This window comes from Aythya marila (assembly GCF_965140915.1).
Source record: "Aythya marila genome assembly, chromosome: 23".
In the NCBI taxonomy this organism is placed as follows: Eukaryota; Metazoa; Chordata; class Aves; order Anseriformes; family Anatidae; genus Aythya; species Aythya marila.
In genome coordinates this window covers 7,306,544-7,331,220 of record NC_139064.1, presented here as the reverse complement: position 1 = coordinate 7,331,220, position 24,677 = coordinate 7,306,544, and the positions used below count along the sequence as shown (strand labels likewise).

The following is a 24,677-nucleotide window of genomic DNA, read 5'->3' as shown; positions in this document are numbered from 1 at the left end:
TGCAATATTTGCATTTTGGTTTTAGTTACAAATTGGGAAGAAAGAAGACAGAAACCCAAACTGGTAGGGTGAACCCCACTTTTTTACCCAAAACTATGTATTCTCCCAGGGGAGAGAAGACGGAAGGAAATCAAGGCAGTCCAGCAGCTTACTTCTGTGTTGTGAGCATTTGAAATTACATGATGCTTGGTGACTTTACAGGAGCCAAACTTCAGAGTTATGAACAATAACAGTGATTAAAAAGAGCCGTAGCAGCAGTGAAAGGTCAGGCAGGAGATACTAAAGTCAAACATTTTAGAACCAACGGGTGCCGTAGGTTGGGCCCAACATGGGTTTACGCAGCTTTTAAACAAGGTGAGAAATCTGCTTTTCCATGCCAAGACCCTGACTATAAGGGTGAGTTTTGCTGAAGACAACCATGGGCATCTGCACATATGCACACAAGTCTTTATAAACATATATAAAATATTTAGCAAGACACAGAGGCTTCTTTTTGCTACCCAGCTTGGGGGAGGATAGAAGATTTATGGAGGAAAACAGGCAAATGCTAATTTTTACAGAATTTCAGCACTAGAGCAGGTAAAGCATCCACTTTGTGCATTAATTTTACACTGGGATTTTGAGTTAAGAACAGCACAAGTTTGGAGAGTTGGGGGTGCTGATGCATTTGAACCCAAAGAGATTGAACTTCTACCCCAGGCTTTCTTAATTACTTTTTAAAACCAAATCTTGTAAAGCAACATGTTGCATGGTGTATGTGAGACCCATCTGCAGTCTGGCAGGAAACAATGCAGATTTCTCTAATGCGATGTTAAGCTTAAGTGGAAATTACCCTTAAATGTGTGCACAAGCATGTGCAAATGAGGAAACACATCCTGTGCACATGGGCATGGATGTTTTGGGAGTGCTTTGGGGGTGATGCTAGGAGGATGTGAAATGATTTGCATGTGTGCTGGTGTAGACTCGTTTCACATATTAAACTCACATTTATTTAACTAAAATAATTGCACACTTTTTAAAAGCAAGTCATTAGTTAGCAGAGCCATTTATTACATAGCAGACATAATTTTAATGGTAGATTTTCAACCCTGGTGCATTGTGCGTCCTGTCCCAGCAGCCTTCTGGGACTGCATCGGCAATAAAGACAGGTGTTTTGAACCAAAAAAAAAAGTTGCTTTTCTGTCTGGCTGCTTGCTTTGCTAAAATGACTCATCCCTGGGCTCAGCGCACCAGAGAGTTGGAAGAGGCTCCCATTATTTTTGAAGAAAGCAGACTGCCTGTGTGTCTAGAGAATCACACCTTCTTGCTTTGAGCAACCTCTGTTCAGTCACGAGACAAATGTTGCAGCTGATTTAATCAGGGACTTCTGAGTGCTTCTGTGGAGAGGAGGTCAGAGCACCTGCATTTCCCCCTAACAAATTACCCCCGTGTCTGCTGTCTCATGGTGCACTGAGGAAGACATCAAGCTTTCTCCCTTGCAGGTCTGACTGTATTTCCCCCATGAAGTGGAATAAGTGCTAATCCTGCTGCCAAACTCAGCGATGCTCAAGCTGGGCAACGTGAGCAGAAGTGCAATAAACCCCATTTTTGTGTTTCTTTCCTTCCCTCCCTCCCTCCCTCCCTCCCTCCTTCCTTCCTTCCTTCCTTCCTTCCTTCCTTCCTTCCTTCCTTCCTTCCTTCCTTCCTTCCTTCCTTCCTTCCTTCCTTCCTTCCTTCCTCCCTTCCTCCCTTCCTCCCTTCCTCCCTTCCTCCCTTCCTCCCTTCCTCCCTTCCTCCCTTCCTCCCTTCCTCCCTTCCCAGATGACAGCCACAGCCCAGCAGCCCACCAAGGCTCAGCCTGTGCACCTCACCACCACACCAGCAGCCGCCAACACGCCCGTGCCCACTGCAGCTGGTGACCCCCAGGCGCAGCTGGAGGCCGACAAGCGAGCCGTCTACAGGTGATGCAAGCCAACATCAATGTGCATTAATTACTTAGTGCGTCACTGAATACATTATTTCGTTAATGTATTCCTTAGTCTCGTGAATGCCTTGAGTCAGTAATGCATTGATTTAACGCATTGGGTAATGCAGCAACTCACTGATGCATTAATTATTATAATGCACTACTAACTTGCTAATGTTCAAACACATTAATTAATGCACAGGAATGGATTCATTAGCAATTAGCTCCTTTTTAGCAATAATAGCTATCAATAATACTGCATAGTGGTGGAGCTTCTTTGTGGAACTAGTTTTGCAACACCATGGGATCTCCTATGTTCAGCAGCACCTGTCCCCCCCGAGAAATATTCACCTCCAGGAATTCCAAATCGGGTGTTTTTTGCAAAACTCTGTGATTTGAGGCACAAAAAGCACTCAGGAGGAGCAAAGACAGACATTAACCTGAAACATGCAGTTTGTGCATCCGTACAGTGCTCAGGCAACTACACCTGGGCCTCTCCGGTCTGCTTTTTTGTCACTGTGGGGATAATAATATATCATACTATAATGTATACAGCAATGATGTAGGATAATTGTACTAAGTAATATGATAAGTAATGTAATTATATATGATATGTAATTAATTACAATATTATAATGTATACAGTACTTATATAACAATAATGTATAATCTTTTAATATAATAAGGCTTATATAAGGCTTAAGGTTAAGGAGTAACACCCAGTTAACAGCCAGAGCTATGGTTCGTGGATGTGTGGAGCCACATGGGCCCTGTGGGAGGTTCTGGGGGCTCCTGAGCCAAAACCTGCAGATTGGAAGTTAAGAAATTAAAATATTTCACCTCCAAATATTCACATATAGTGAGTCCGAAATGCCCTGAAAGGGAAAGGGATCAGTGAAGAAAAAAACACCTTTTTCCTTTTGCAGCTGTGCAATGAGTTTCTGCTGGGTTAAAGGAAGAATTTCCACAGCATTCATGGGTGTGGCTTTATTGCAAAACTGAAAAATATTTTGGAGTTTTAACAGCCTTAATCTGATGGGTCAAAAATGCCATACATGCCATTTTGGGTATGTTTCCTACATGGGAAAGTGGTGACAAAACTGCAGGCGGCATCTTGGCTGGTACTATGTGTAGACTCAGACATCCAAATCCAGGTACTCATTTTTGGGTACCAGCCACAATTAGCCCCAAAAGCATGTTTTTATGTATAAAAGCATACTGAATGAACCAGTTTTGCTGCATACATGGCCTGGGGGGTTCCAGCCCTGTGCAAAATCTGAATATTAACCTATACAGTTTTCATGTAGAGTATGTATACGTAATTAGATATCAAATAGGTGTTTTAGCAGCTGGCTACATGCCATGCTCCCAGTACTGCATCCTCTACCAAAAACAATAGATTTTTGTTAATTTTCAGTAATTACACAAAGGCAGAAAGCAATGGCTGTACACATTGGTCAATGAACCTGGAGGGAAATCACCAGGAAAATGCAACGGGAAATATAAAAGGCAATGGATGAGTGGCCACTAAGTCACCACCAGGTTTTATGCTCTAGCAGGAGTTTTATCACCCATTAAAAAAAAAAAAAAAAAAAAAGGAAACTAATCCACCCCCTCCCTGCTTTGTGTGGTGACAGCCAAGCATCTTTGTGGGGACTGGTCCCCAGCAGCATCACTTAAGGTTTGGACAAACAAAAGATGATGCCCCAAAGAAATGGGCACTGAAAACTGCTCTTGTGAGCTCTGTGCACTGGGTTTCCAAGCAGGACAAGTCCATGCTTCCTTGCAGACTGTTTCTTTTTAATGGAGAAAAAGAAAATGGATTTTGGCACTGGGGGAAAGAATACGAGTGCATGTTGTGCTGTGCTGCCCTCTCTGTGCCTGCGTCGCAGCCCCGCTGCCAGCTCGCAGGCAGCGCCCTGCTGAATGTGCGAAATTAGGCCATTAGAGGAATTCATTTCTCTTTATTAGCCCGTGTCAAATCCTTTTTATTAGTGGCTGCGAACGACCTCTCTCCTGCAGGAAAATGTCAGGCCGGTTCAGCCCTTTTATTTGCTCCGTGCCACTGCGGAACAAGCTCTTCTACTTTTATTCCCTCTCGGCTTGGGGTGGGCACAAATGGGTTGGGAAGGCAGGCAGCTGAGCTGTGTACAGACCACATTTGGGGCCAGATCCAGAGGACTGCCTCCCAAAAAAACAGATTTTTGCAAAAGCAGATTCTGCCAAAGCAGGTGTTTCTACCCCCAAACTCTTCCCAGTTCCACAGGGCTGAATCTCTGCCTCCATAACATCTGTGGTGTGGAGAATACCCCTGTTTCCCCATACATCCTGGATATCCATCCCGTATTTCACAGTGAGGGTGGGATCCAGATGTAAAATGCCAAAGCCCCATGGTGCCCATACCATTCCCCTACATTTGGCAGCCACAGGATGGCTAGAAATGCAGAAAAATACATATTTTTTTTCATGGAAAAGGAAAAAGAATTTGCAACAATTTAGCACCCAGCTCATGGCAGAAATCCAAATTTCACTGGTCCTCAAGACTGTTCAAAAAGGGGCCTTCATGCTCTCCCTGAACCTGCCCCTGGGCGTTTTGCATTTCGACCTTTGTTTTGTTTTGTTTTTATTTTTATTTTTATTTATTTCTTTTTTTATTATTATTATTTTCCAGATAAAAATCAAACCATCATACCCTCAGCCACATTGCTTCCCCATCTTGCCAGCACTGCAAGAAATTTGTGAAGGTCAATCATTAATACATAAGAGTACGGGGATGCAGGTACCCTTGGTACCTGCAGATCCTCAAAGCAAAGGGGCTAAATATGCAACTCCCCCACCAAAAAACACACACAATAATTTCACTCACTAGCGCAGGGTGGGTTCATGCATTTCCTTCCTCATTGGTTTTTGAAATGGCATCTGCTGCGAGCCATGGGTTCATAAGGCCAGTAATTCATACCACAGCTTGGAATTTGCCGTTCATATCCCTCAGCTAAGCCCCAGCGGGGTGGCTGAAATTATGGAATTATTCCCCCCCAGCCCCTCCCCATCCTCTCCAGCCTTGGCGAATCTTGCATTAAACCAGGATCAGGCCAGATTAGACCATAATATGCTGCAGTATTAGCAGCTGCAAATGAAGACTTAGCCGAGGTGTTTAACCCCTTCGCCTGACTCTGGTTTGGAAGAGACCTGCAGGAAGCCTGGAGTTGAGCCGTAATCATCTCTCCTTTGGGCCAAAATTGCTTCTTTTGCCCAGCACTTTTTAGAGCTGTATGTATTAGAGGCACCTCCAGAATATTTTTCTGAAGGAGGTGAGACCAGGAGGCAAACCCTGTTGCACTGGGATAACTGGGGTGCCCTTGCTGCACACAGGGCGAAGGGAACAATCCCTGCAGCAGCCTTTTGCCTTCCTCTCCTGAAAGTTGCCTCAAATACTTCAATATTTTTAAAATTGCACTGCTGGAGAGGCTCCCTGAGGGAGGCACTAACTCCTGGTCTTCATCACCTGCTTTGCCACATGTTTTGGTGTAGCACATATATTTGCATTTTATATTGCGTCAGATTAGTGTCATTGTTAGAGCTAATTGTGGATTCACAAACAGGAAGGCAAGCCTGTTTTTGAAGGGGGTCTTGTGTTGAGAAAGAAGAGAGATTTGGCCCAACTCCTCCTTTGTGTGTAGACACAAATGTGCTTGAAGAAGGAGAAAAGAGCCCTCTCAATGGGGTAGCAACCCATGCAGCAGAAGTGAGCGGTATCTGTGGCATAAACAGACATCGTGCGTGTGTAGAAATGCCAGCCCTTCCCTGCCCATCATCTCCAACTGACACATATTTTTGGGTGCCTTTTGGCCTGGATCCCAGTGCAGATGTCAATTCCTGAAGCATGAAGAAATCAGGATGACAGCCAATGCCAAGACAACTGCCACAAAGCCAAAGCTTTTTGCCCATTGCAAAACGATTCTGAAACAGGTGACTCTGGTGAAATGCTGTGAAGCACCAAGATGTCACGAGAAGCCGTGCCTAGAGGAGAAGATGGTGCATTTTGCAATTTTTATTTTTAATTTTTATTTTTTAATTTTGTAAAAGGTCTAGAGGGACCTCAGTCAGTATTGGCTTGGGAGTGAGGTTTGCAGTACCGGGCTCTTACAGGCTGGGAGGGAACAGATAGGTGATGTGGGGTAAAAGCAGATGGGGGACCTAAAACAGTTGACATTATAGGGGGATCTTCTCTGTCCTTCACAGGCACCCGTTGTTCCCGCTGCTTACTCTGCTCTTTGAGAAGTGTGAGCAGGCAACACAGGGCTCTGAGTGCATCACCTCGGCCAGCTTTGACGTTGACATCGAGAACTTTGTCCACCAGCAGGAGCAGGAGCACAAGCCCTTCTTCAGCGATGACCCAGAGCTGGACAACTTGGTAGAGGGGGCTGGGGCTTGGTGTATGGCCTGGGGGGCTGAGGAAGGGGTAGGGATGAGGAATGTGTCACTGGGGCCTAACAACTTGGGGATCTGATTGTAGCAGTGGCCACCTTGGCAATGTTCTCCATAGACCCTGAGAGATTTTTCTCTGAGACCTTCTCTGAGACCTTCTCTATAAAATCCTCTGCAAGAACAAACTCCAGCCCAATTTTTGACTAGTTTTCTTGCACAGATACCACAGAATCAACGCATCTGGAAACAGCCAAGCTTGATGGCTGGTTTGTGCCCCTAAACCAAAAGTCTTTGCAGGAGTCACTCTTTTTGGTGTAGCATGTGATGCCGTCCACCTTCTTGTCTGTCACCACCTCAGCTCACTCATGAGCAGCTCTTGTTCAACAAGCAGGGCAAAATAAGAGTGTTTTTTTTCCAGAAAAGGAGATGTATATCAAAGGTTTGGGCCATTTTGGGCTGTTTTTGGTACTTTCCCCCCAGTAGCAATCTACATTTCCTTCCAGAAACATTTCCTGAGAAGCCTGTGCTTTGGATGGAGCTTTTCTCTTGCAGGGACTTAGGGAACATCCCCAAATCCTATTACTTTCTCTGGAAAGCCTCCATACATGGTCTCTGTGGCAGGCATGTGGGTGGGCATGATCACAGCACTGTCCTATCACTCTCACCCAGTGCTCCACAAGCAGGTTTTATGGTCAAAAAAAGAAATTTCACCCACCTGAGATGATGCAAAGAGCAAAACTCCTTCTCTGGGGGATGACATGGCCCCTGGGACCCATTGCAGAGGGATTTCCAACAGAAAAGAAGCAAAATGCAATTCACAAGCAGTTTGTCTGATGACCTGGCACAAGGGAAAGAAGAGCAAGCAATGCACATCCAAAACAAGTGCTTTCCTAAAATCAAGTATTTTCAAAATGGATTAAAATACTGCATCTTTTGGGCCAAATTTCAGCTCATGGAGGAGAGCTTTGTGAAATCGCTTACTCCAGACTGGCTTAGCCCCTCCAAAAATTATGGGATGTGCAAAGTTCTGTTTGCAGATTACTGAGCTCATTTTGTCATGTCTTACAGACAAGAAAAGAAACTGCTCTGGGACAAGTGACAAAAAAAGCAACATTTTGGATTGTTCCAATGTAGATCCTGAGGATGAACATGCACCAAATGTTGAGGTGCACCAAAAAAGAAAAATTAAATTAGATAAAAATGGGTGCAACGATCTAGCAAAAGGAGAGTGACAGAGTTGGAGCCAGCTGGAGCTAAACAAAATTAAAATTTATGAAGGAGGAAAACCTATTCCCACATGTATCAGGCTGAAACATCTCCAGCAAATGGTCAGTGTGGGAGATGTGTCCACAGAGATGGCTTCTTTTAATAAAAAAAAAAAAAAAAAAAACACAACACACAAGTGATGGGCTTGGGTTCATAAATGTTTAATTTGGTAGCATCTCTTGCTGCCATGGTGCAATTTGCCTGTGGCAATTTTGCACCAATCCCATGTATGTCTTGCACCACTGGATATGTCTATATTCATGTGCACATATATGTGCATATTTGTACATTTGCCTTGTTTCTAGGACATGTATATAAATTATATATACATGTATATATTCTGACCCAGTCCCCCAAAATTCTCCAAAGCCATCCAAATCCCTAAGTGCACATGGCCTCCAGCAAGGCAGAGATGGATGGGGATGCTGAGGAAGGACCACTTCTGTTGGTGGGAAGCACCAACTGGAGGGAATTTCAGATGAAAATGTCTTGCAGTGCTCAAAACTCAACATTTCCACCTGTTCCTGAGGCAACACTCTTGCCAGGCTTTTCCCCATCCAAAATCAGTTTGCGTTGTCATTTTTTTTTTGTATTTTTTTTAACGCCACTGATTCCCTGGAAATCGGTGGTGGCAAAGTGGGGATGAAAAGGCCAGCGGCATTAGCTATCATTAGAATAAGAGTCATGTATTCCTCACTGCCGAGATGCACATAATTAGAAATTAGAAAAAGGTCAGATCTCACCATTATCAACTCAATCAGCTGCCGAGTGCCACACAGTCAATTAATTCAGCATCTGTATTTTTTACAACCCCGCGCACGTACGCCGTTGGACTGTAACTCTTTATCCGGACAGATATACGGCGCAGCGGAGCAGGGACATAAAATGAGACCCTAAGCAAATGAGCTGAGATAATTGAGAGATTTATTTTTTATACATATATGTGTCAGGTCTTTTTGCCTGTGCCCTTGAATATTGACTTTCATGGCCATGAGCCCCAGGAGGATGTGGAGAGGTGGGGCGCGACACCTCCACCTTGCACTTAACCTGTGCCAAGTACAGAGGAGGGCAAAAGCACAGAAAAAGCATAAAAAAGGGAAAAATGCTGGCCACACCTGAAATTTGTTTGCAAACCAAAAATTGGGTTTCTCCATCATGGAGCTGCTACCTGAGTTTGGCCCTGGATTTTTCGGGATGTTTCCCAACCTCGGCAACTCACAGTTTGTAAAGATGACCACTAAAATTTGCAAGTTAAAAAAACCCTTTGAAATGCAAAGACTCTTTGTTACATAAAACTGGATTTATTGCCCCGGAGTGAATAGCTGAAATTTTATATATTATGCAAGATTTCAAACAGCGGCTGTAAAACTTAAGGTTTCAGCTTGGCAAGAGGAATGTTTCATGTGTAAATTTTTTAATGTTTATGGGGTATGTTTTAATGAGGCCCAGGCTTTGCACCAGCAACAGCTTACGGCAGTGCTGCAGCCCCATAATCTTGTTAGAAAAAGTGGCCTCTGGAGAATAACCAAACGCATTTCTACATCCAGGGCTTTGCATCAGACTTTTTTTTGGGCATTGGGAGAAATTCCCATGAAGGCAATGGTAATTTTTGTGAATTTTCACCTCTTGGGATCACAGAGATAGCAGGGGTGTGGAGGGAAACGAAATGCAGCAGTGCAGAAGGATGGGCTCTGGGATGGACTTCGGGTGAGAATATTGATCTTTTTGGCTTTTTTTGGTTTGTTGAGAATGGAAATGCTTTAAACTCTGCCATTGTGCCCGTGCACAGATGGTGAAGGCAATCCAGGTGCTGCGCATCCACCTCCTGGAGCTGGAGAAGGTCAACGAGTTGTGCAAGGACTTTTGCAACCGCTACATCACCTGCCTCAAAACCAAGATGCACAGTGACAACCTACTCAGGAACGACCTGGGGGGCCCCTACTCCCCCAACCCCTCCTCCATCAGCCTCCACCCTCAGGTAACGCCTTAAAATCGCCTGCAATCGCCATCGTTGCACGTTGGCCAACATGCAAGTCACATGAGGTTTGGGGATTGCTCTGCAGCTCCCGTGGGCTCCAGGAAGTTTGTTAAAATCCATCCCAACCTGAGGAAAATCATTTTTAAAAAAGGTATCTTGCTCATATCATGCAAAAATTGTGAAGATTTTTTTTTTTCCTTTTTTTTCTTATATAGTTTTGTAGTGGGTTTTTCTCATGGCCTTTTTTGTGTGCATGTATGTGTGTGTGTTTGGATTTGGCTGCAGCCCCAATGCTTGCAGCTCCTGCTGCAATGCAAGGACTTCTGCTTAATCTCCTATTGCCGCAGCAACAACATGCACAAGGAGGGAAATGCAGAAGCCATGCAAATGCATGGGCAAATGGACAAGAAATTTGCATTTGTGCTTTGCAAGTGTTTCATGAAAAATACAGTTGTTGGTCGGAGGGACGGGAACACGTCAGTTTTCTCTGCCACTTCCTCACTCCACATTGTCATCTTCATTTCAAGGCATCTCAACAAATTTTGGGTCTCAAGTGACCCTTTTTAGCTTTGCTGCTCCAGCACTCTCTGCATGATCAAGGTTCACACCATGGTATTTTTTTGTATAATTTGAGTTTTAGCCTGGAGGAGAAAACAGCTGGTGCCTCAAGCACAGTGGGAAAGTACAAGGAGATGCACAAGAACTGCAGAAATATCAACTGAAATAGCCAAACTAAAAAAAGCCACCACCTTGGTGGCTTTAGGGACAACACAGGGGATTTTACCTTAATATTTGGAAGAAAAATCAGGTATTGCTTGGGTATTTATCTCTTTCCGATACTGATTTTTTTATTTTTTTGAGTGGGAAAATGACACTTGGGGTTGCCCAATCCCCCCAGAAATAATGGTAGCCAACTCAAAATTAGCCAGAAGGTTGCCAGGCACCTCTTGGCACTATTCCCACAAGGGAGGCAGATGCCAGGGTTTTTTTTTGGATTTTCAAGGCACTTTGAAGGTGGTGGAAAGGGAAAAAAAACAATCATTTTTAGCTGCTTAGCTGCAAGTACTGCACAGATCAAAACTCCTGGTATGACACTCAGAGCCACTTTGTTTCCCCAGCACAGGGAAGGAAAACATGGAAAAGTTTTATTTCTTATTTGGGTTTCCTGAGAGCACCAAACCACTTAATCATTGATCTAAAAAAACAGCTTCTCTCTATTTTCTAATAATCTCTAGAAATGGACTTACTATCCCTTCACTGCTTTATGGTAGCATTCCTTATGATCAAAATTAGCAAGACACTTGCATAAAAGAGAACAATAATTGCTCAACGAGCATCTCGTTTGTAATTTATTAGTTTCTATTATTGTGCATTGCCATGGCAACAGCTCGCATCCCGGGTGATGAGAGAGATGTTAGATATGAGCCGACGAAGCTCCCGGTCCCAGCAAATGGAGATGCACGTTTTTTATCAGTAATTTTCATGAAAATAATAAGTGAGGGAGTTAATGAGATGGAAAGCCGTCCTGTGGCTATTGTGATTTTTTTTCCTCTCTTCCTTTTTTTTTTTTAAGTGTTGATCTAATTAGAATGCATCGGTCAGGAAAAGTAATGAGGATTTAGTGCCTCACAAAGAGGTGGGGATCGTATCAGAAAATTAGCACAAGTCTTTGGAAAATAATCAGGCCCATGTAGAGGTGCTGCACACCTCAGATTTCTGCAATGATGGAGCTGCCCCCATTTCCCTTCCAGGCAGGACAGGAAAGTTAAGAAACTCAAGTGAGGCCTTGGAGGCAGTTGCTAAATAAATGGGAACTCACCCAGGAAAAAAGCAATTGGAGAGAAAATGCTGCAGGATTGTCACACTGGCTCAAGGATGAAACGATTTTCAGTGGCAACAGCAGCTGAAATATTCATGGTGACAGCCCAGAAGGAGACACCATCTCATCTGGTCACTGGATGAGGATGACATTCCAGTGTCGATATAAAGGCAATTTTTTTCTAATTACCCAACTCAGCAATGTCAAGTGCCTGAGTGCTTCAGCTGGTTCAGCTTCAGCTTGAGTATACTTGAATTGAGCATGGATAAAGCTTAGAAAAACAACAGTGGACACACTTTGACTTGGTAGTGTTAGGTCAGAGGTTGGACTAGGTGATCTTGGAGGTCTCTTCCAACCTAGATGATTCTGTGATTCTGTGACTTTTTGTCCATCAGCTAGGTCTTAAGAGCTGGGGATGCTCCTGAGAACTGTGGGATCTGTATTTAAAAGATGGCAAGTGGGACGATTTTGCTAATTATTGTTCTAGTAATCTCACACCACAGGTAGGTAAACACCTAAGCAGCTACTAATTTAGGATTTTTTGTTTTTAATCCAAATAATAGAAATGTGATTAATTGACAAGGTTTCTCAGAAAAGAAAATAGGTTTTCTCAGAGCATGGGAGGGACATCAATCATTTTGTGAGGAGATACACCAGGTCAGTCATGAAAGCTTGTGCAAAGTTTTTGACCACATGACAGCCTGCTTAAAAAATGATGCATATGCCATAACAAGGATGTTAACTGAATCTGAGGAAACGGCAGATGGAACTGTCAAAATGCCACTGTGGAAAACTCGCGGTTGGATTTTCCTGTTGTCTCTGAAAAAGAGAGCTCATGGCTTGGCTTTATGTGGGTTTTTTAATATGAAAAATTCAAGAATTGCTGGAAATGCAAAAATGCCATTGAAGAGAAAGAACCTGGGCAGGTACATGATTTGCAAATCATGCAAACAGGTTTTTCCTCTGTTGCTGAAATCTTCTCATGTCACTAAGTTTGTAGGTGACTCCTGGCATTGACCAACTTCAGGTGAAATGTTTTTTCCTGTGCAGTAAGCCTTCCACAAACCTTTGATAACTTAATGATATTTTTCTACCCCATTTTCTCCATTGCTTTCTCATTTGCTTGCAAGAAAAAATATACTGCAAAACCAATCACATTGGGAACCAAAGCACCACCAAGGAGGTTTAATTTTGATTACATCTTCTGGTTTTCAGTCCCTGTTTTAAGTGAGAATTGCAGCAGATTAGCAGCATTTGTATGGGCATTGCCAGGATGGCAGTTCTTCTTGTCTTCCTCCTCAACTTTTCTGATGGTTGGAGACTGGTGGTTGGATTGCCCTGACTCAGTGAAGTGTTTTCTGTATAGGCCTTAATTTATCCAAGTTTTGCCAGGTGGACATGCCTTGATTTCTCAGTTATTTAAAGACAACGTATTTTTATCCCCATCCATCCACCCATTCATCCTTGATAAAGCCCTACATTTCCTGTGTTTGAGTTTGGCCAGCTCTCCCTTGGCAGACTTGTAGGTGTCTTTTTTCTCCAACTAATCCAGATTTTCGCCAGTTCAACTCAAGAACAAATAAATTTCACAAATTTAGGAGGGGAAAAAAAACTTTTATGCATGTGTGCCACCCAAAAATAAATTGCCATATCATGAAGCACAAGCAGTAGGAAAGCAGTGCAAGTGCACTTACTCTTGGGCACTTGGCCTTTGACACTTGCCTTGTTGTAACAAAGTTTTTGTTGTTGTTGTTCAATGCAATATGTACCAGGTCTGTTTCCTCATTAAAGTACTTTTAATTTGGAGAAAGCATGTTTTGCTGTAGAGTTGTAGAATGTTGGTGCCAAGATGTATCTGCAGAGACACCTAGTGATGCATTTTTTTACACTCAAGTGCCAAAATTGCTAGAAACATTCCAGTCCTGAAATATAAAACATTTTCCAGTACAACAAAATAACGAGCATAATGTAATTTGGCTGAACAATTGCAATCCAATGCAATTAGTATGTGAAATAGATTTTAAATTTTCTTGAAGGTATCTACATTTATTTTAAGGCAGAGCCTCCACTTCCATTGGGTACCTTTGGTTTTACTGTGCTGATGTAGAAACACCATGAAATTCTCTCATTCTTTTTCTAATAATCCCTAGTATTCATTTCTGGACACAACTGAGCTAGTATTTTGGGACAACTCTCCTTTACACCACCAAAGTATCTTTCCAGGGAGAGAAAAATGCAATTTTTGTCATCATAGAATGCTGCTGAAAATGGCTATGACAATTATGTCTGGAGATGGTAGTTTCTCGTTACCACTTTCATCTATTCTGAATTATTTCTTCCCCATGCAATTCCAGGAGAGGAGCTCTGGATGTCCCCAGGCTGATCCAAGTCTCCAGTCACCCCTTGATGTATCTAACTGCTTCTCAAGGCTCTCCAAGGAGCCCATTTTGTTTTATACGACTACTTCCATCATGTTCATTAGACGGCCACTTACCAAAAACCTCATCACAGTGCATCAAAACTGACTGGTTTTTGCTTTCTGTATGTTAAGCAGCCCTTCTTTTTCAAAATTCCTCTGGTAGTAGGGAAACGATATAAAAAAATCACAAGTATTTTATGGTCCTATTTGCAGTCTTTTTATTAGTTTAACTACTTGTTACAAGGAATGTCTGGGATTCAAAGCAAAAATTCATTGTCCCGCAGCTGTTGCAGCACAGTTTCCAGGTAAATAACGTTCAAATTGTCAATGGAGAGGATAAAAATAACACACTATGGAGACAGTGGTTATATTGTTTTGGGCTTGCTGAGGACAGTCAGTTTGATGGAAAAACTGGAGGAAAAATCGGAGCAGGGGATTTTAACAGCAAAAGTGTGCAGGAGAATCAGAGTTTATTCAGAACATTTTCATGGGGAAAAAAACAAACAAACAAACAAACAAACAAAAAAAAAAAAAAAAACCACAAGATGAAATGTGCCCCGTGCTGATGAAGAGCACTATCTGTGTACTGGCAGAGAGGGTGACTTTGTGGGATTATTCATCATAAATAAATATGTAAGCAGGGAAAACCTTTTTAATCGCATTATGACCTGTCATGCCAAAAAATGGTCTCCTTTGCAACAATTATTTAGGGGTACTGCAGTAGCATGACAGCCGACAGCCAAAACAGGAAAAGAAGGAAGAAAAACACCATGTTGGTGATGTCATCATGATGTCATCAGTGATAACTTGGGAAAAAAGTGAAAAAGAACCATGAAAAAAAATTAATTGATCATTGATCTGTGTGTTCAAATTATCATCTCCATCATTTTATTGCTAGAAAGAGGGGATCTGTGGCTTTTTCTGACCCAATCATATTTGCATTGCCAGTGTTCTTGCACGTCAATAGTCCAGAGAAATTCTCTTTTCTTAGACCAAGAAATAGGTTTCTTGAAGAAAAGCATCAAAATGAGGGGAAGTTTAAATAAGAAGATAGAAAATCCCTTCCGTTGGTATTTTGTTCAACAGTTGAGAAACAGCAGGACAACAGAGAAGTGAGACAGAATGGGAAAATGGGTCAAAAAGGGAGAGAAAAGATCCTAGTTTTCTTCCTATTTTTCTGGGAAAAAAAAAAGTGCATTTTTATCTCAACTACAGCTGGGAAAATTATAGATCTATAGCTGTCTCAGGCTTATTTTGAAAGGATGATTTTATCAATATTAATGGCATAACACACAAAAATCTTGCACTTCCAGGAGACCGTGGTACTTCGCCTTGTATTCCCACATATCCTCCCATCATGACACCCTTTCCTCCCCAAAGTGTTTCTATAAATACTCAAATAACCAATTTGTTCTTATTCCACTTGCAGCTCACAGGTGAAAACTATGCTGGAGCTGGGGTTCATACTGACATTACAGTACGAGGGGAAGAAATGCCCATTTTTGCAGAAAGTTAGCTTAAGGCTACAAAGAATTACGTCAAATGAGTCATATTATTATTATTTTCACTTTTTAATTATTATTCTGGCAAGGGGAAACTGCTGGTTGTTATTTTCTGGTGCTCTTATTGGAGACCTGTGCTGTTTACGTGCTTTTTTTTGAAAGTTTAACTTCTTTTCTGAGCTCTCTGCTGTGCTTGACCTGGCATTTAGGAAAAGCTGCTTCATCCAGTTCCAGCCAAAGGACAAAAAAATAAAGACGTTTGTAAAAAGAAGATGACAGTGGGAGAAATTGCTTCTCATCATCTAGTGTGCACTTTTTTTCTCACTGGAAATAGTGGCTGCACAAAAAGGGTGGGGTTGGTTAGACATCAAGCAAGAGCTTTGCGAAGTGCCATTCCTTATTTTTCTGTCTTTTTTTTTCTTTCCAGCTGGGTCAAAAGGAAAGCCCCCTTCTGCACTTTTGCCTGTAAAAAAGTCAAGGAGGAAAACCCAAAACCCTTACTGCATGTGCAACTTCTGTCTTCCCTCTTTTCGCAGGAGATGCTGCAGAGCTCACCCGCAGCACTGCCGGCTGCGTCCAACCCCCCACCAGGCATTGTGGTGCCCGCAGCCGCGCTGCCCCCAGGCAACCTGGCCATGGGTGCCGGGAGCGGGTCGCCCGCCGTGCCAGGTAGGGCCAGCGGGGAGCACAGCAGGGGCCAGCTGGGGGGGTTGCGGCACCCCCACGAGCCCTCTCTTCCGCAGGTGGAGCCCTGTACCAGCCCGTGACGATGGTGACGTCGCAGGGCCAGGTCCTCACCCAAGCCATCGCCCCCGGAGCCCTGCAGATCCCCAACGCCCAGGTACAGCCACCCCCATGCCAGTTCCCTTGATTTACCCATTTTCCACGGTGATTTGCACTGCTGAGACTTGGGCAGGGGGTGAAGGAGGAGGAATAAATTCTCCCCAAATTCCAAAGGGTTCAACCCTTGGAGTATCCCAAATATATCATGAGCAAGGAAGGGTGATCCAGTCCTTCTGCTGCATGCATCAAGTTTTTTTGTGGGTTTACTGGTTTTATTTCCATCCATGTACAAGCCCTTTCTTAACCCAGGTTGAGGAGAATTGCAGTGATTTCTCATGGGGGATTTTTGTGTAGGGTAAAGGATCTGCACCAAAATGATCCACCAAAATGTAGCAATGATCTTGACAGATCACCTGCATCATCTGTCCCACACAGCAATGAAAAGGGTCCTTTTTTCCCTTTCTTATCATCACTTAATGGATTTAGGGTATTTTTTAGGCATTTGCTCTATGACTACTCCTTGTTTGATTAGCCATGCAGGGGTTCCCTGCTGTCTCTCAATAAAGCAATGATCTGGACAACTTGCTGTCTGCACCAGAAAGACTGCGTCATCTACAATCTCTTAAAAACCCCTGTAATTTCTCAGGAATTTAGGCAAAAATACATCAGTCTCTGCCACACTGTTCCCTGGGGGAAGATTGGCAAAGATCCCCCTGTATACATTTTTCCTGTTTTTCCTGCAACTCCTAATTGTAGGAGCCCCCTAATGCTATCAGAAATAATGCATGTGGAAAATAAAATAAAATAAAATAAAATAAAATAAAATAAAATAAAATAAAATAAAATAAAATAAAATAAAATATAAAATAAAATAAAATAAAATAAAATAAAATAAAATAAAATAAAATAAAATAAAATAAAATAAAATAAAATAAAATAAAAAAGAAATCCACCTTCCCAGCAGGTTTTATTGCCTGCAAGGCCTTTTTTCCTCTTTCTTTCTTTAATATTTCACTGTCACTGGTTTGGATCTCGCAGAGAAGCCCTCTGAGGTATGAGAAACACACGAGCAGGGAATATTAGGGCAGGGAGAGAGGCCTGGACAAGCACCTCCGGATGCTCTTCCTGCGCCGCTGGTGTGATTTATTCATCTGGAGCCCAGGGGAATCGCAGGGACCTGCCTGTCTGATGTTTAATTCATCCAGGAGAAGTGTTTTGATTAAGAGCTGGGGAAAAAAAAAAAAAAAAAACAACTTTTTATCTTAGCACTGAGATTTCAGTTCTTTCCCCATGACCTCATTAAAACTTTTCTTGCAGCTTCCCAATGTATTTATTTTTTATTTTTATGTTTAAAAATAACACATTTTCATGCAATGAGCATGTTTGTCCTCATAATGGGAATAAAAGGCGTGAGGATCAAGGGGTTAATGTATCACAGGGTTTTTATCTCATGCTGCAAAAAACAGTTTAGAAAGCTGTCTCCTTTTTAATTATTTTGTTTTGTTTGTTTGTTTGAAGTGTCCTTCTTCTGAAATGTACATTGCAGGTGGTTGTGGCATTGCCCCATGGTCCCTAGCTGTGCTGGTGCCACATTGTTGGGAAAAGGCCAACTGCTCATTGCAAACGGCACTGGGTAAAAAAATAAATGGAGGTGTTAAATGATACAGATCCTGGTGTAAAATGGAATTTAATTGAAATTTTGAGTAACAGACAATTTTGGGGAGTTTCTCACCATGGTTTGTTTTTTGTACTCACCACACTCCCAATTTGGACTGGTTGTGCTCACGGCTAGGGTTCTTGATCGCCATTTTCATCTGTATTTCTCCCTGTTCCTCTCCCTGGCAGGTGAACCTGGATCTCACCTCGCTCCTTGATGGCGAGGACAAGAAGTCCAAGAACAAGCGGGGCGTTCTGCCCAAACACGCCACCAACATCATGCGCTCCTGGCTCTTCCAGCACCTCATGGTGAGCATCGCAGCCACTGGAATGCCCTGTAGGGCATACCAGGTTGACTGCATGAGGTGGGGAAAGGCTGCTTTGCAAGCTGGAAAGAAAAGAAAAGCAAACAAACAAACAAAATGTACAAATTGTGGTGGTGATTTGTCTCAATTTAGGGTATTTGGAGGCACAAAGTGGCTTTGCTTATATTTTGAGAGTACTGGAGGCTTGAGTGTTTTCACCACAGGAGCAAAATTATGCTTTTTATGCCTTAACACTTTGCATGGAAAAGCAAACAAAACCAAGGGGGGAAAAAGCCCAAATACATGATTTTCACCTATCTTTGCAGATGGGTCAATGAACATTTTGTACAGTTAACAGTTCCCAAATACACCTTTCTAGCAAGCCAAAGGGGGCTGCCTGTAACAGCTGCCCTTGCAGATATCATTGTGGCACTGTGGCGACTGACCAAAATACAAAATCACAAAATCGACCCATTTTGGGGATTGTTGCTGGGTGGACATGTACCTACACAGAGGGTCCTCAGAGGATGCAAACAGGATATTTTCATGCAAGGAGACTGCTTGCCCACCCGTGGGCTGGAAAAGGGGTAAAAACTAAATTTTCTTTTTTTCCTGTGTAATTGGGCCAAGAAATTATTTAGATGTCACTTGCAAAGAGTTACAAGATGGTATCCAGGTTGGTGGGTGAGTGTGTCCCCCCCCCCCCGGAAATGGCAAGATGGAAGATAGCCCCAAGAAGCACCTTGGGGAAAAACCTATCTTGAAGGTGACTCATGACATGGAGCAGCATGGAAACTTCCCAGCCTTTTTTTTATGGGAAATTCTGGATTTATTGCTTTGAGGACAAGGGCGTTGCTGTGTTCAGCTGCATCTCTTGAGCTTCAGAGGGCTGAGCTGCAGATTTGCAAGCATAAAAAAGACTTAAAAGACCAGAAACTGAAGAGCAATTTAATTTTAGGACACATGCCCATGGATGGACCTTTCAAAAGTTGGATCAAAAAGTTAAAAGAAATTCTTCTGCTACTGGGACAGTAGCAGACCTTTGGTCTGAGTCTGGTCGTCATGGCCAGAAGATGCTTCAGCTTCCTGATGGGATTACTCCATCCTAAATTTCTTCATGATCACTCATTTCTCAAAGCCCTTTCCTGAAGTTCCCTAGTGCAGAAGGACTAAAAGCCATTTTGCAAATTTTCCACAAACCATTTTACCAGGCAATTTTTGACCACTTGGGATGATGAGGATAGTTGGCACAAGTCACTGCATCTTTCTGTATATCCCATCTTCTTACCCCAAGGGAACCAGCATCCTAAATAGGTTTGTAACCTATTAACAAGATGTTCATCATTCTGTTGGGTTCAGGAATTTTGTAGAACCAGCAGGAGGAAGAAATGCTGGAAATAATACTGAAAATGCGGGAACGGATGACAACACCATAGGAAATGGCACCAGGAACAGTGAAACACCCCTGGGAAATCCCAAATGCAACCAGCTCTGGGAGCACTTGGCTGAGTTGGTACTTTTTAGGGATGCTTTTGCAAATAAAGAGCTATTTCTTTTTTTCCTCTTGGCATCTGTTATGCCCTGGTGAGATGGCAGTCTCCTACATAACTTAGGGTGTTTTTATGAAGGAAATCACACCATTTTGGTGGCAAACAGATGGAAAAGCCATGTGAATCAATGTTGGGAAATACCCCTTCTTACAGTGCTGACTTGGGGCTCCAAAAACTGTCATGTGGGGCTGGCTTGATTAATTTTAGGGTCTGGAAAGGAAGATTGTAGCACAGCTGGGCGATGGGTGAGGATGTTGAAATTCTGAATGCTAGTAGCATCCCAGTGCAGACATTTCAGGGTGGTTTTCAGCACAGCAATTGCACCAGACATGGAGCGCTGTCAGTAGCCACAGGTTTTAAAGCCCAAATCCCAGATTTACCAACTGTAATTAGAAGACAGTGGTAAAATCACTAAAACTAGCACAAGTTCTCCTTTTCCTTCAAGGAAAAGCCTTGGAAAAGAGCCTTAAGGATACTGGGGAAATAGTGGTGCCTTCAATCTTGCAAGTTCAAGAAGCCACCAAACTTGGGGAGGGAGGGAGAATAAGTGCTTTTTTTCTTTTTTCTTTTTTTTTTTTTTTTTTACCCCTACTTGGGGCTGCCACTTTGCACACAAGGATGCCATTTTGCTGCCCATCTCTTTTTTCCAGCACCCCTACCCTACGGAGGACGAGAAGAGGCAAATCGCTGCCCAAACCAACCTGACCCTCTTGCAAGTCAACAACTGGTGAGCATAGTGGTGGCCTGTGCTGTTGTCCCATTGGTTTTGGAGATTTCAAGCTATTTTGTCTCTTTTTAATATATTTGTGGGGGTAACATGGTTGGTTAAGACTGACTTGGGTAGCACCATGGGTATGGGTTGCAATGTTCATCTGCAATATCTCAGTGCCCTCTCCTGGCAAGCACAACATACAGCAGCCGGTATTTTCCCTCCTACAATTATTATATTATTTATATTATTATATTATTTAAATTATATTTATATTATATATTATTAGTTGGAAAAATTAGGACAATGGCCTAACATGCCACAGACAAATGAAATGGGGCGGATCGCTTGGGAAAAAAACAGCTTTATGGACCAAGCAGCCTCTTATGAAAGGGTTTTATAGTGCAATTCATTGTTGTTATAGTTTCTACTCAAAATTGTTATAACAACTGTTACTTACTTTAATGGCCACTGTCTTCCTGGGAAAGGTTCATCAATGCCAGGCGGCGCATCCTACAACCCATGCTCGATGCCAGCAACCCGGACCCAGCCCCCAAAGCCAAGAAAATCAAATCTCAGCACCGGCCCACCCAGCGGTTCTGGCCCAACTCCATTGCTGCTGGAGTGCTGCAGCAGCAGGGTGGCAATTCGGGGACAAATCCTGATGGTAAGGACAAATCCAGATGGCCCCTGTTCCTCCTGGATGGGGTGGCTGCATGTTAAATTAGGTCCTGATGTTGGTAATTAAAGATTAAAGGAAAAACATTTTGAAGGAATGGCCCATGCAAGGAAGTCCTTGCAGCTGGCCATCACAGGTGCACTGACAATGGTGCCACTGCTACAGCAGTGCCATGGTCCCCATGTGCTAGGCACTGCCATTACCTGGGCATGGGAATGGCCCTCAGGGGTGACCTGCTATGGGGACATCAGCTGGGGTACACGGAGAGGTGCACGGAGAGGAGAGGAGACAAGATGAGACAAGACAAGATAAAATGAAGAAAACAGAAGATGAAGAAAAGGAGAAACAAATAGAGAAGATGAAAAGAAAGAGAGCAGAGATGAGACCGGAGAAGATGAGAAAAGAGAAGATAAAGAAAAGTGGAAATGAAGAGAAAACGAAGTGAGAAGAAGAGATGAGAAGATGAAATTCTTCACTCAGAGGGTGGTGAGGCACTGGCATGGGTTTCCCAGAGTAGCTGGGGATGTCCCATCCCTGGCAGTGTTCAAGACCAGGCTGGATGGTGCAACCTGGTCTGGTGTAGGTGTCCCTGCTCATGGCAGGTGAGTTGCAACTGGATGGTCTTTGAGGTCCCTTCCAACCCAACCCATTCCATGATTCTATGATGCCATGAGCCAAAGAAAAAAGACGATGACAGAAGATGAAAAGAAAGAATCATAGAATCATTGAGGTTGGAAAAGACCTCCAAGATCATCTGGTCCAACTATCACCCTACTACTCTCTAAACCATGTCCCTAAGCACCACGTCCAACCTTTCCTTAAACATCCCCAGGGACAGTGACTCCACCACCTCCCTGGGCAACCCGTCCCAATGCCTGACCACTCTTTCTAAGAAATGTCTCCTAATTTCCAACCTAAACCTCCCCTGGTGCAACTTAAGGCCATTCCCTCTAGTCCTATCACTAGTTACCTGTGTAAAGAGGCTGACCCCCAGCTCCCCAGACCTTCCTGTCAGGTAGTTGTAGAGAGCAATAAGGTGTCCCCTGAGCCTCCTCTTTTCTAGACTAAACAACCCAAGTTCCCTCAGCCGCTCCTCACAGGACTTGTGTTCCAGGCCCTTCACCAACTTTGTAGCCCTGCTCTGAACATGTTCCAGTCCCTCAATGTCCTTGTAGTGAGGGGCCCAAAGCTGAACCCAGCACTCGAGGTGCAGCCTCACCAGAGCAGAATACCAAGAGACGATCACCTCCCTGGCCCTGCTGCACTATTCCTGACACAAGCCAGGAGGCCGTTGGCCTTCTTGGCCACCTGGGCACACTGCTGACTCGTGTTCAGGTGAGCATCAACCAACGTCCCCATCTCCTTTTCCTCTGCACAGCTTTCGAGTTACTCTGCCCCCAGCCTGTAGCGCTGCATGGGGTTGTTGTGGCCAAAGTGCAGGACCCGGCACTTGGCCATGTTGAACCTCATCCCTTGGACTCTGCCCATCAAAGGTGGAGAAGACGAAAACGAGAACAGAAGATGAGGAAGTTGTAAAGAAAGATGAAGAGAGATCTTCCCAACCATTTTGGACATCCTCTTGCTGAAAAAAAATGAGTGTTTCCTGTTATTCAGCAAAGATGCATGAGCTAAAATGTTAATGTTTGGACTTTAGGGGATGGCTGAATCAGGTGGGACACCCTACAGAGTATTCTGTATAGATACAGTTTTCCACTTGTGTTATTCTAGGTTTATGTACTTTTTTGTCCTTTGGTTGGTTGGGGAGTCCATACATATGTTTTTTAAATTTCAGGCTCAGTTGGCATGGACAACCTGCAGCCCCTGTCATCAGCCACAGCCACCATGGCCATGCAGCAAGCTATGCTGGCAGTCCATGATGACTCCCTAGACGGTACCGAGGAAGAGGAGGAAGACGAGGAGGAGGATGAGGACGAGATGGAAGAGGAGGAAGAGGAGGAGGAGGAGCTGGAGGAAGAGCCTGGTGGCCTCCCAGCTGCACCCGGCACTGACCTTGGCTTGGACCACAGTGACTCACTGGAGTAGCTCCCCCTACGCCCTCCTCAAATCATTGATGGCAGCAGAAACACCCCCCTCCCAAATGGCAAAAAATGGCAAGAACAACAACAAATGGGTGAGAGAAAAGCAAATTGGAGGCACTGACAGGTGCCCTATCTGCCTGTGGGAGCACGGGGGCCACCACACCAGCGCGTGAAGTGAAGGACATGCGTTTACAAGGCACATATTGTGGCCGGATTTATTGTTTTGTTTTGTTTTCCAAGTTTTATCCTTGTTTTCCCCCTTTGCCCTTTGTTTTTGGTGAGGAAAGCATTTTTAGTGGAAGATGTTATGCCCACAATGCTTGGATGACATGGGGTAACACGTTTTTTTCACTGTGGGCTGCTGCATCCTCTTGGATTTCTTGGTGCAAAAAAACAAAAACAAAAACAAAACAACCCAGGACTGATGTTTTTTTGGGAAGGCTTCCCCAGAAAAAATCACTCACAGGCATAAATATCAGCAGGCGGGAAAAAATTGCCAAGTGCAAATTCTGCTTCAGATCAGATTTGAGGAAAGTTTCACACTCTTGACCCACTGGATTGCCCAAACCTCCAATGTTGTGGCCATTTGGTGACTCCATACGTGACTTCCTGGAAAAGGGAGAAAGCTCCCCTGAACTCTTTAATTTATGTGCTAAAAACCCATCAAATCTGGAAAAAGAAAACACCCTTTTCCTTAAGGGCTGAGACTAGATACAAAGTTGGGCAAAACCTGCCAGGAGTGAGACCTTCCCAGGGTGCTTTGGTACCAAAAAGGAAAAAATGGTTAAAAAAAATCCACATACTTTCACCCAAAGTTGAACAGTGAACCCCAGGCTTTGCCCGGGAGGAAGGAAATTCAGTATTGTTGCTGAAAAGATGATTTCTCCCCAATATCATCCACCTGCACAGGAAAACATTGGGTTTCTCACCCCCAAGTGCTCTGAATGAGGTGTCAGGGAGGGCAGCTCTACAAAAACAAGTCATTTGGAGACTTTTGAATGGTAGTAAAAGGGCAAATTTTGCCTTAGAATATGAGACAAAAGCAGCCCAGGTGACACAGGGGCTCTTCTTTGTACCATGGGGGGGGAAACAAAAGTTTTTTTCTGCAGGTTCTTCCCCATAACTGTGGGGTTTCTCCTTCTGTAGTAAGGAAGGACTTGGGCGGCTGCAACAATTGCCATTTTTGTCCTTCTTTTGGCTCTTGAGGAGTTGAGAAGAAACAGCAGCCACAGAAAAACAGCTGCAGCAACAAAGTGATGCAATGGGCAGAAAAGCCTATTTTTCGATACTGATCTGGCGTGAATGTAATCCATAATTTCATAAAGGATTCATTGTAATTTAGTATTAATTCATGTCCATTTATTATAAAGTACTAAGAGATGAGGTTTTGCAGCTGTATTTTATTGTCAGCTTCTTCTGGGGGGAGCTGAAGAGGAACCCCCAAATGGGTGAGTACCCCCGCCCTGCAAAACAGGCAATTCACCCGGATCCCAAATAGGTGAATCTCCCCCCAGATGGGTAACTCACCCTAAGCCCACAAATGAGTGATGCAGCCCAAAAAGGATTCCTGTTTGTACAACAGTGATGCACCCCTCCTTT

General features: G+C 43.6%; 1 protein-coding gene across 4 annotated transcripts in view; it reads left to right on the top strand.

Moving 5' to 3' along the window:
• Positions 1–24,448, top strand: part of PKNOX2 (PBX/knotted 1 homeobox 2) — an 86,769-nt gene extending 62,321 nt beyond the window's left edge. For all 4 annotated transcript variants that reach the window (XM_082777829.1, XM_082777826.1, XM_082777828.1 and 1 more), the window contains 9 exons: positions 1,801–1,940; positions 6,188–6,359; positions 9,429–9,617; positions 15,894–16,026; positions 16,101–16,198; positions 17,986–18,105; positions 20,302–20,378; positions 20,849–21,027; positions 22,832–24,448. In XM_082777829.1, coding sequence (XP_082633955.1) covers positions 1,801–1,940; positions 6,188–6,359; positions 9,429–9,617; positions 15,894–16,026; positions 16,101–16,198; positions 17,986–18,105; positions 20,302–20,378; positions 20,849–21,027; positions 22,832–23,082 — 1,359 coding nt within the window. In that variant the 3' untranslated portion in view covers positions 23,083–24,448. The remainder of the gene's footprint in view (positions 1–1,800; positions 1,941–6,187; positions 6,360–9,428; positions 9,618–15,893; positions 16,027–16,100; positions 16,199–17,985; positions 18,106–20,301; positions 20,379–20,848; positions 21,028–22,831) is intronic.
• The last annotated feature ends 229 nt before the right edge of the window (positions 24,449–24,677 follow it).